Source organism: Hydra viridissima, unplaced genomic scaffold, assembly GCF_058129835.1.
Source record: "Hydra viridissima isolate aposymbiotic clone 2 unplaced genomic scaffold, HvirCarnegie_v1 scaffold_2, whole genome shotgun sequence".
Classification (NCBI taxonomy): domain Eukaryota; kingdom Metazoa; phylum Cnidaria; class Hydrozoa; order Anthoathecata; family Hydridae; genus Hydra; species Hydra viridissima.
In genome coordinates this window covers 9,332,501-9,344,643 of record NW_028324301.1, presented here as the reverse complement: position 1 = coordinate 9,344,643, position 12,143 = coordinate 9,332,501, and the positions used below count along the sequence as shown (strand labels likewise).

At 35.0% G+C, this 12,143-nt stretch overlaps 2 protein-coding genes and 1 pseudogene across 2 annotated transcripts; all 3 read left to right on the top strand.

Annotated features, from left to right (window-relative positions):
- Window positions 1–456: 456 nt before the first annotated feature.
- On the top strand, window positions 457–3,291 carry LOC149891810 (uncharacterized). The gene has a single exon (XM_090078010.1). The coding sequence runs from the start codon at window positions 457–459 to the stop codon at window positions 3,289–3,291; it is 2,835 nt and encodes a 944-aa protein (XP_089934136.1).
- Window positions 3,292–4,816: 1,525 nt separating this feature from the next.
- On the top strand, window positions 4,817–6,025 carry LOC149891809 (uncharacterized; annotated as a pseudogene).
- A 994-nt stretch (window positions 6,026–7,019) lies between these two features.
- LOC145189551 (extracellular calcium-sensing receptor-like) lies at window positions 7,020–9,793 on the top strand. Its single transcript, XM_080066216.2, has one exon. The coding sequence runs from the start codon at window positions 7,154–7,156 to the stop codon at window positions 9,656–9,658; it is 2,505 nt and encodes an 834-aa protein (XP_079922342.2). The 5' UTR covers window positions 7,020–7,153; the 3' UTR covers window positions 9,659–9,793.
- Window positions 9,794–12,143: the final 2,350 nt, after the last annotated feature.

Below are 12,143 nucleotides of genomic sequence, written 5' to 3'. Positions count from 1 at the left end.
ATTGTCTACCCTAATTGGTGGGCTACCAGACAAAGCGATCGCGTGTGCCTTTGTTGCTGGGCTCCCCGAGGAAGTTCGACGAATGCTGAGATCGAGTTCTCGTATGGACGATCTTACAACTGTTCAAATACTTGCGCGAGCAAGGACTCTGATGATCGAGGAACGGAACAACGGGATGGTGGAAAAATTTGCTGTAGCTGCAATGAAAAGTAGTGATCCGAGGTTGCTAGAAGATAAAACACAATCAGTGTGCTATGAATGCAAACTTCCCAATCACTTTGCGAGAGATTGTCATTTAAGAAGACATAATTATCGAAACAAGTCAAGTAGAAGACGGGAGTCAAGCGATGTGCTGTGTTACTCGTGTCAAGAGTATGGACACATATCAAGAATGTGTCCAAAAAACGGAGTGAGGGAGAAGACGTCTGCGCCAGTTCTCTCCCTAAACAATCAATAATGGCGTTACCTACCATACTCTTGGATATTAACGGTGTATTTCAGGATGTGCTAATTGACTCAGGGTGTACCTGCTGCATCATTTATAAAAAATGTGCGACAAAAATAACGAAGAAAGAAGTTAGCGTGGTAACTGTAAATGGACAACAACAGCAGTGCGAAGGTGTTAGCCAAACTCGAATCACCGCGCCAAATGGAAATACAGTGTGTGTGGAAGCACTTGTGGTCAATTTCAAACCGCTGGGTTTTTGTTTCATAATGGGTATGAATGGAATAGTGGCACTTGGTGGAGTATCGATTTCTGCAACGCGGGATGTTTGTTTTATGAAAAAAGAAGCATGTTTACTTGGTTTAAAAAGCGATTTGTCAATAGATGTTCATGATATGAATATAACGGCTCAGGATTTCACAGCTTCATTTGAAAAGAAAAATAGAGAATGGATAATTGCGTGGAAATGGAATACCAAACCTGAAAATCTGGTGAATAGAATTGCTGAATACACCATCCCCATCGGCATAAAACACGATTACGAAAAAGAAATTGAAGGGTGGATAGAGAAAAAATGGCTGCAAAAGTACGAAGCGAAAAAACACGGTCCAGTAAAAGGTTTGGTTCCACTTATGGCAGTGGTGCAGCAAAACAAAGGGAAAGTGCGACCAGTGTTAGACTTCAGGGAGCTGAACACGTTTATTGAACCATTTACGGCGAACACGGATGCATGTGCTGACAAACTTCGAGACTGGAGACGGCTTGGAGAAAATATTTCAATTATTGATTTATCATCGGCCTACATGCAACTCAAAATCAGCGAGGAACTCTGGGCTTACCAAACTGTTGTGTTCCGTGGACAGAGGTTTTGTTTAACACGTTTGGGATTTGGTCTGAACGTTGCGCCCGTCATAATGAAAGCAGTTTTGGACAAAGTTCTATCGCAAGACGAAAAGATCTGGAAGGGAACATCATCATACATTGATGATATTCTTGTAAATGAAGACATCGTATCAGTTCGCAGTGTACTTGATCATTTGGATATGTATGGATTACATTGTAAGCCGGCGGTTCGTGTGTCCGAAGGGGCGAGAGTTCTAGGATTACAAGTTGGAATTGAAAATAAGAAGTTATTTTGGAAGAGAGACAACGATTTTGGTGAAATTCCAAGTTCTCTAACGAGGCGAAAAATCTTCTCTTTATGTGGAAAAATGACAGGGAATCTTCCAGTTTGTGGTTGGTTGCGTGTAGCTTCGTCATTTGTTAAAAGGACGGCAAACGCCCTAACGAAAACATGGGATGAGAAGATACAATGCGATTTTGTTGAAAAAATGGTGAACGATATGGTAAAAAGAACACGTAACGACGATCCTGCCAAAGGAGTTTGGAATGTTTATGGCAACGAGGCAACAGTGTGGGTGGATGCTAGTTCACTAGCGCTAGGTGTGAGTATCGAAGTTGATGGCAATATAATCGAAGACGCTTGTTGGTTAAGAAAAGATGATACAACACATATAAACATGTCTGAACTCGATGCAGTAATCAAAGGACTAAACATGGGTCTCAATTGGAAGATGAATGTCTTGCATATTTGCACTGATTCGAAAGCAGTATTACATTGGGTCACCGATGCACTGACTGGAAAATCTAGATTGAAGACAAAGGCTTCAAACGAAATGCTGATTAGAAGACGGCTTCAGACCATTACGAATATTGTGGAGGAATACAAACTCAGAGTGGATATTAAACTAGTGCCCTCGGAGTCTAACTTAGCCGATGTACTTACTCGAGTGCCTGGAAGTTGGTTGAAAATGATCGATAAGCCCACTGAACTTGCTGCAGGTGGAACGATTAGTGCTTCTCTATCTCCCAAAGAAATAAACCATGTTCATAAGTCCACGGGACATTATGGTGTGAAGAGAACATTGTATTTTGTTCGTAGAATTGACCCATCAGTAAGCAGGGAAGAAGTCAGGCAAGTGGTTGAAAAATGTGTAACCTGTCAATCAATTGATCCAAGTCCGATAAAGTGGCCGAAAGGGAAGATCGAAGTAAAAGGGACGTGGCAACGGCTTGGTATGGATATAACTCATTATGAGGGGCAACATTTTCTTACCCTGATTGACTGTGGGCCTTCACGATATGCAATATGGCGCCATCTTAAAGACCAAACTAGTGCATGTGTCATTCAGGAATTAAACGAAATCTTTCTTGAACGAGGCGGTCCAAACGAAATTCTGACGGATAATGATACAGCATTTCGAAGCACATTATTTTCGCAATTTATGAACAAATGGAACGTTAAACTTCGCTTCAGGTGCGCTTACGTTCCTTCAGGGAATGGAATTGCAGAACGGTGCCATCGAACAGTGAAAAGAACGGCGAAGAGAGTTCCGTGCAGCATACCCGAGGCAGTTTATTGGTATAACGTCAGCCCAAAAGACTGTTGTAAGTCATCTACAGCACCCGCAAATAAATTATACCATTACGAAATTAGAGTTAGAGGAATTGACGACGATAAAAACGCATATGAACCTCATGAGAAGATCACCAACAAGTTTAAACTCGGCGATGAAGTATGGGTAAAGCCCCCGGACAACCGATGTGACTCTCAATACAAAATTGGGAGAATTACAGTAATTATTTCGGAGCAAACGGTAGAAGTGGACAAAGTATCCCGGCACATACGCGACCTAAGACCCGTCAGAGTTGATAACAAGTCGAATGAGGATCTAGAAGATGATGAAGAACTGTGCGTTGTGTTACCTGAAGACGAGACAAACCAGACGCCAATGTTGCGAAGAAGCACCCGAAAAAGGATGGCACCTGAGCGATATAGTCCGTGAGGTGAAGTGGTCGTTATGACCAAGGGGGAGTGTAATTATAGCGTTACTTGTGAATAATTGTGTGCGTAAAAGATGTCATTATAGCGTTACTTGTGAATAGTTATGTGCGTAAAGGATATGTCATTATAGCGTTACTTGTAAATAATTGTATGTGTGAAAAGATGTGTGAATGCCTTATAGCATTACTTGTAAATAATTGTATTTGTGAAAAGATATGTGTGAATGCCTAGGGAATGCCTACTTGTAAATAATTGTATGTGTGAAAAGATATGTGTGAATACCTAGGGAATTAACTTGTATATAAATTGTGTTGAATTTTACAAAGATACATCGGCGTTTACGCACAACTAAAAAACGATCTTTTTTATGCGAAACTACAATATAGAAGGTAGCAAAGATCGTTTTCCACAAATTTAATGCTTTTTTTAATGAAAGTTGTGAACTCTTCTGCAGTACACGCACGCTTAATATCAGTTACTATATTTCTTTGCAGTGTTGAAGAGTCAATCTTAAAGTGATGTGTTGTTATGTGGCGTTTAAGTCCTTTCTCTGATTTGCATTTTTTAACACACTGCTGGCAGTTCAAGTTATTTTAAACACTTCCATTCTCAATTTCTGTAAGAAAAGCATCGATATCTTTAAAGAACTTACTTTTTTCAAAAAAAACGTCTGATTCTAGATCTAATATAAGGGAATAAATGAACTGTTCCTCTCCAAAGTTTGCCATTTAATAGATTTTGTGCACTAGTTAGTAGACTGGGCACGATAAATTAACTATTTTCAACATAAATTCAAAGTTTTAACTTCTATTGTTTGAAAACAATAGAATCTTGCGAAAACGGCATAACTGGCCAGACTATCTGTTATTATGACTATTAGCAAGTTACATACGACGCGGTTTAAGTAAGCGAATATTGCCTTAGGGACAAAACTCTAGCCAATCAGATAATGTTTCTAGATTAAGCGATATACAGTTTTTTCCTCGATTAAACTACTAAAAATAGCGTAGTACTTGATACAATCGAGACAAAAATATATGTAAAAATCAAAACAAATATTTTTTTTAATATGCTAATAAAATAAGTTAGCGATATGTAACTATTATTTATTTTAATAAAAAGATATTAAACATTATTAGATATCAAATTATATTGATTGTATCACTTAAAAGAAATGGTTAACTGGTTTTGTGGCGCAGCATTATGTTTTAACAACTTTAGAAACAAAACTACTAACGGAGAACGTATAAAGTTTTACAGGCTTCCCAAAGATGTTTCTATTCAGAAAGAATATATCCGAGTTTTAAATACAAAGGGAATGAATTTCAGAAATGGGAATATTTGTTGTGAACATTTTTCATCTGGAATAAGAGAGTTATGCACTGATATTCCAGACATAGCTGCACCACCAAGCCAAATTGCTATAATGGAACGAAAATACGCAAATGCTCTGGCCAAAATAACTAAATCAAGAAAAACGACTGAAGCTGATAAAAAACATTTGAAAGGGTTAAAACGTAAGCTTAGTATGATGATATCCTTGTCTAAACCTTGTCCTATTCGTAAAAAACCAACAAACCAACCTTCTTATGTTACAAAATCTCCTTTATCATTACTTAAACCAACAAAACAACAGTTATTTTCTAAATTAAAAAAAGAAGCAGATGCTAACAAAATTCTTCTAGAAAAAATAAACAATGCAAACAATTATATAAAACAGCTTAAAAAAGAAAAAATAATAAACAAAGTAAAGAACGATATGTTACATAAAAAATATTTAATTTTATCTGTAAGAAATCAAATTTCAAAAAAAGAACTAGACAAATTTGAAAAAGGAATGTTTAAATATTCCAAACTTAAAGACAAACCAAAGCAGTTTAAATATTTATGTGGTTTAACTGTCGTGCAATTTCAACTCCTTTATAATTGTGTAGCACCATACTGCCACTTAATTGAATATCCGGATTGCAAAGGTACAGGAACCAGATTCCTTGAAAAGAAAACCGAATTGTTTTCAGTTTTAACATTGTGCAGACATGCACTTCATCTTGGTGTTATTGGATTTATGGCTGGAGTTTCTAAAAGCACCATGTATCGTGTTTTCAATGGATGGGTTGTATTTCTAGACATAATATTTTCAGAGATAAATTTAAAAGTCGAAAGCACTTATATTTCTCTGATGATGCCTTCTGTTTTTAAAAAAACAGGCCATGGTGAAACCGATATTGTTGTGGATGCTACAGAATTTAAGTTTCAACAAACAATTATGACCTTAATACTTTAATGTTTTCAAGTTATAAAAACTGTACAACAGGGAAAGCTTTAATTGGAATCTCTCCACATGGGTCAGGATTGCTTTTTGGAAACATATACCCTGGTTCGATCACAGATAATGAATTAACAGAACAATCTCATATTTTAGAACTAGTTGAGAAAGAACACGAAGTTATGGCAGATAGAGGGTTTTATGCGCTTCAAAAGGAATATATCTGAATCAACCATCTCAAAAATCAAGCCATCAGTTCCCACAAGCTGATGTAGCTGGTAATTTTGATATAGCTTCTACCCGTATTCATGTAGAGAGATTCATAGGATGCGTACGTGATTGGTCAATTCTTAATGCGGTGTGGGCGGTACAAAGAATGGACTTACTTTCTTCAACATGCAAAATGTTATGTCATGTTGTAAACCTTACAATGCGCCCCATCGGACTAAAAGCAGAATCTTGTAATTAATGATATTTTGTGAATATATATAACCATGTAAAAGCATATTTTATTGTTTTATCATAATTTTAAACATATCAATTTTAATGGAAAAGTTGATGTTTTTACAAGTTCTTTAACATACGATCTAAGTGGTTTTAGTTCTTTAAAATCAGGAATTTTCCCTACAACATTATTTCCAAGAGTAGTGAGCAAAGAATGTTCATGATGTTGCCAATTTTTTATTGGATTTGAATGCAAAATGCTATCTGATATTTCCTTGATACCTGACATCAGTAAATTATTTAGTTGAATAATAAAGAAACTTGAGTTTGAAGTTTCAGGATGATAAGATTGTAAAATGCAGTATATAGATTTTGTACATAGTAGTGCAAGCTGAGCCTGCACGTAATACTGAGGTTAGTTTTTTAAATGGGTCAATGGACTGTCACTGTTTTTTGCAGTTGAAATGTTAACTACATTAATATTAATTCCATTTATAACAGTAATAATAAATTAGTTTATATTTATATTAGCTATATTTTGCTTCACTTTAAACTGCTATAAATGTAAACAAACGCAATAAAATTTTTTGTCCCTACAGCTCAATTATTAGTACCCAGTCCTTCCCGTATGAAATACGCCGTGCAAAATACGCGTGTTCAGGACTTTCTGTTTCGTTCAGTTCAGAAGAAAATATTCATTAAAAGTTGAATTGTAATCGATAAAGTAGCTTTTACGTTGAAATACAGTAATGTAATTACATTTCTCATTCCTCTTTTCTTAAAACTAATCTACCGTTAAAAAGACTTTTTTTAAAATGATCTCTAATCAAAAGTAGTTATTTTTAATGGCTTTGCAGAGAAATTTTCAAAATACCTGTTTTTGATAAGAATACATTTGAAGATAGAATCGCATTGAGGAATCCATGTAAAACATACAATAGAATTTATTATCCATTTTCATACCATACTTGGCTCGATTTTCATACCATACTTGGCTCGATTTAGATGATCTCAAGTATATTGACGCTTAAATACGCTAAACCCTGATAAATTTAGGTGTAGTATATTTTCGCAATAATTACGTCTCTTAGCATTTGTGCGTTCAGAAATGTTATTAATCATTTCAGAAAAATTATAAGCATTTTACAATAGTATGTATAATTATTGTAAGATACTAACATCATCTTTGTTACTGCTGTTTTTATTTGATAGAGTATTCTGTGAAATATGCGAGACCGAGTTGAAGAAAAGCGGAAGTTTCATAATAGTTGGGTTGTTTCCTATTAAAAGTTGTAGCACACCGAACTTTGATAGCATAGTTATTTTAAAGATGGAGGCTTTTAGGTATGCTGTTGAAAAGGCTAATATACACAATGATGTTTTTGGATATGCAATATACGATACTGGTGATAACACTAACTTGGATTTCACAACAAAAGCTATTGTAAATTCATTTTTCCTCGATGATAACCAGAATACTTGTAACTGTTCAAACGAAAATGATGCGAGCAGAAAAGTTTTAGGTATTGTTGGTCCACAGCAATCGCAAAACTCCATATACATCCACCAACTTTTATCGCCATTTTACAACATTTCGATCTTGAGTTACAGCGCCACCAGTGTCGAGCTAAGCAATAAGGTACTCTACCCCAACTTTTATCGTACAATTCCACCTGACAATTACCAAGCCGAAGCCATTACTAACTTGATAGTTTCCTTCAACTGGACTTATGTTTCGCTACTCGCTTCTGATAACACCTACGGGAGAACTGGCGCACAGGTACTTATTGAAAAGTTTAAAAATCGCAGTATTTGTGTAAGTGTGCAAAACTACTTTAGCGATAATTATAACAGGTCAGCAAAAGAGTACAATGATATTGTAGCTAGTTTAAGTCGGTCTTCTTCTAAAGTCATTATTATGTGGGGGTATCTTGACTCAATTGAAGCGTTCCTTAAAGTTGCAGGAAAAAATGGGCTTACGGGCAAAACATGGATAATAAGTGAGTCCAATCAACTGGATCCATTGTTTAATGACCTAATGAAGATATTGAACGGAACCATTATCTTGGCTCTTCCTGAGTTAGGAAGTAAGAATGACTTTGAAGAGTACTTTTTAAATTTAACTTACGGAGAGTCAGATCTGTGGTTGAAAATGATATTTGAAAAGTTTAACAAAAGCCAAACAGACACTCCAGTTCGTGAGCTTGACTACAAGTTTAACTATGTTCTTGCAAAGACTGTGCAAGCTGCTGTAGATGTTTTAACAAACGCTTTTGAAAACTACAGAAAAAAAAACCTCATTCCTGATCTCGATGGAAATCGAGAAGACTTCAACAAGGAAATTAAACGCGCAAACATTTCGATAGGGAAAAACAGCACGTTTCGTTTTGACGAAAATCAAGACCCTCAGAATGCTCGATACGATTTCTACTTTGTTAGTAGATCAAACTTTATAGACTTCGCATACTGGTCATCCGAGGAGAACTTTATAGTTCTTAACCAAGCAACTCTTCGATTGATTGCTGTTAAATCATCCTGTTCTGAGCCATGTCCTGAAGGTAAATACCCAGCATATTATCAAGAAAGATGCTGCTGGACGTGTACCGAATGTCCTGAAAATCAATTCAAGAATGTGTCTGGAGAAAGCAGCTGCACGGTTTGTCCCACAGGAGAATACCCGAACGAAGGGAAAACAAAATGTCTCAGTCCTGATCTCATTTACTGGAGCTTTGAAAGAGAAGAAAAACATCCGTTCCTAATTGTAGTGTTCTTCACTTCTGTGTTTGGTGGCGCAACTGCAATCGTGTTCATGTTGACTTTCATGCACAAAAGAAGCACACCGATTGTGCGTTCTGCAAACTTTCGAATGTCCATGCTGCAGATGACAACGCACCTGGTTTTGTTTTTCGTTCCCTTTTTGTTTTTCGGAGAAGACTCAAAATGGAAATGCTATTTGCGAACGTATGCCAGCGGACTATTGTCTTTTACTATAATTACGTTTACTTTGGTCAAAGTAAACCATTTGGTGGCAGTGTTTGAGTCACATCACAAGCGGACCCCAAAAGATAAGATGAAAATGAAAATGAAAGAAATACTCATTTTTCTTTGCGCGCTATCGTTATACGTAACGATGATTTTTGTTATGCAAAGTATTTACCCTCTAAGTGTAACAGAAAACAAAACGATAACCTCATCTTCAATTCAAATCGAAAAGCACTGTGACACTCTACCTTTTTTGGTTTCTGACATAAGCTTTACATTTGTTATTCTTTTTTTGTGTGCCGTGCAATCGTTCTACGGTCGGAATCTGCCAGGAAAATACAACGACGCGAACTACATCGCGTTCGGAATGTTTTTTTCAACTCTGGTAAAGATTATAGCAATTCCAATCGGAGTAGGTTTGCGAGATTCGAACAGTTACAGTCTTCTGATCTGGTTCTCCACAAACATTTCAAACTTCTTATTGCTGACCATCTTATATTTGTACAAAATCAAGATTATTATTTTTAATCCATCCAAAAATACAACTGAGGTATTTCGAAAGATGAGCTTTGAAAGCATTCGATCGAATGAATCGAGTTTAAATGTCAATCAAGCAGTTTCAGAATCAACCAATTCAGTGTTTGAAATTTCAGTTACAAAAGATGAAAATAGTTAACCATAGATAAAAGATGAAAAGAAATACTTTTTTTTTTTTAATACAGCTTTTAATCGGTTTTCAAACAGACGCAAAAGGTGTTTCCCGCAAGGAAAAACCAATTAGTTGAATCATTCGTCAAAAACCAATAGAACCAGTCACACACTGATTCCATTGTTAAACAGTTGTATAAATGTAACGAAAACTCTTTCTTTTTGGTTGTGAAATTTTAAATGCAGAAAAGATGCTTTTTAACGCATGCTTTTCTTATTTTAGGTTTTTAAAAATAATTAAGCGAAATAAATGCCGTGAATGTTCTCAAATTAGTCACACCAAAAACTGTGAGAATAACATAACCTAGCAGTGGCGTTGCGGATATAACGACCTCGTCCAAAAGCTATATTCCAGTGGTTGCAGCCTTGGATTGAATGAAGATAAGCGACTGAAATGCGATTTATGCGTTGGTTTTATTCTCAGTTGAACAACCGCTGGTCAATTCGATGCAGCAGAATGAAATATAGAGACGAAACAGTTCCGAAATTGAAAGTTTTTGTGAAAATTTCTAAATGAACGGTGAAGTTTGAATGAGAGAGTTTTCTTTTTAGACTTTAAACCACTAGATTGAAAACACAGTTGCAAGCTGGCAGTTATAATTTATTGTAGCCTTTCTTAAAAATATCAACAACAAACAAAACTGTTTTGCACTCAAATGTTGATTAAAGACTTTGTATTTAGTTTTAATTTCTTGGATTTGTGAACTTTTATTGAAACCAAACTTGTTTGTATATTCACTCAGTAATAAAAGATCAAACTAAGTTCCTAAGTTATTGGTTAGTTATTTTTATACTACGAATAATTTCTCCATTTTACACCACTTAAAAATTAACCACATACCTTATATTGCGTTTTCATTACCATGCTCACCGTCGCGGATAGTTTAAACCTTTAGTATTAAAGAAGTTATTTTTTATTTAAGTTAAAAAAATCTTTATAACTATTTATAACAAGCATCGGTGTTTTGATTTCCCTTGAATAACAAAAAATAACGAATAAAGAACAAACTTTTAAAAAGATTTGAAAGATTTTAGAGTAAAGTTTGGGATACATCACATACCTTACTTTGTTTCAACACGCGGCACAGAATTTTTATTCGATTAAAACCGTTAAACTTATTGTTCAAAAATATAAACCTTTGCATGAATGTAAACTTGACACACCATAAACGTTTGCCGTTTTAAGCTAAAAAAAAAACTTTATAAACTTCAGAAAGTTTGATTTTTTTTAAGAGACAGTTTTTATACTTTGTTTTAGGTGTCGTTTAAAAGTTACTACTTGTGGACAAAACCTTATTTGTATCTAGTGCTTCTCTTGGTGAGCAACCCAGCAAACACTTCATTCTTGGGCCGTGCGAGGCCCACCTTTGGCATCACGATTGGCCCACCATCGGCAAACGAACATGAGCCGAGCTTAGCCTTGCTCATCGTACAATTCATGTTCCATGTATGGCAACCATTTTTCGAACGGTGTTTATCCTGCGTTTAGCCGTTGCGCATTTAATAGGTTATATTAGAATTTTTTTTTTTTCACATCTATAATTATTTTTGTTTGTAATTATCTAAGATTTATCTAAGGGTTAAAACTAGACCATTATTTCATTTATATTGATCTTAAAGATAGCAAAATATTATTTAGCATAGTAAGGGTTAACCATGAAATAACAAAAGAAATAAGATAACAGCTTGTAAAAATTTACTAGAATATACTTTCTCTTTCTCTTGTTTTCTTTGTTTCAACATCAGTAATAAAATCTGAAGTTTCCAATGCTAATGTAGCTTTAGCATATTTTCTAATCGGCACTCCAGCTTTGATTAACTCTATTATATGATCTTTGATGTGATAATGGTAAAAGTTATCATATCCAATATTGTCTACAAAATAAAGAAGTATATATGTGACTGGAGTAGTAATTTGCACTACAGTTACAGTGAAAACTTCTTCGATCGATCATATTATCATAGAAGTCATCTAAATCAGTAGCTTTTAAATCTAGTTCTGTATTAGAATGAAAATCAGCATCTGTTTCTGCAATTTTCAATTCAGTTTACGCTTTTTCCATTTTACTTTTTTTTTTGTTAAGCTACATCAACATTAATAGTAAAAACATTTCTCAAAGAGGAGTTTTCCTTTTAGATTAATAATATTCTTTAAAGTTTCTTTTGTCTGTCTCGTTATTTGTATATTCTTTGAAGTCTTTTTTTTTTCAGTATTAAATCACGGTTAATACCTTTCCTACTTGATTTTTTAATTTCCTTATCAAATTCAACAAACCACTCGAATCCCGGTTTATTCGAGTGTTTGTTATTTTATCATTCGCATCTGATATTCACTTAATCAAATCTCTCTTAGTTTTAAATAACCAAGTTGAACTTAAATTTTTAACTGTACTTTTTAATTTGACCAACATTTGACTTTGTTATATCTAAATAATTTCTTTAACTTTTCTAGC

Bases quoted from the DNA above. Each gene is read 5' to 3' on its own strand.
- LOC149891810 (XM_090078010.1), top strand. From the start codon at position 457: ATGGCGTTACCTACCATACTCTTGGATATTAACGGTGTATTTCAGGAT.
- LOC145189551 (XM_080066216.2), top strand. From the start codon at position 7,154: ATGTATAATTATTGTAAGATACTAACATCATCTTTGTTACTGCTGTTT.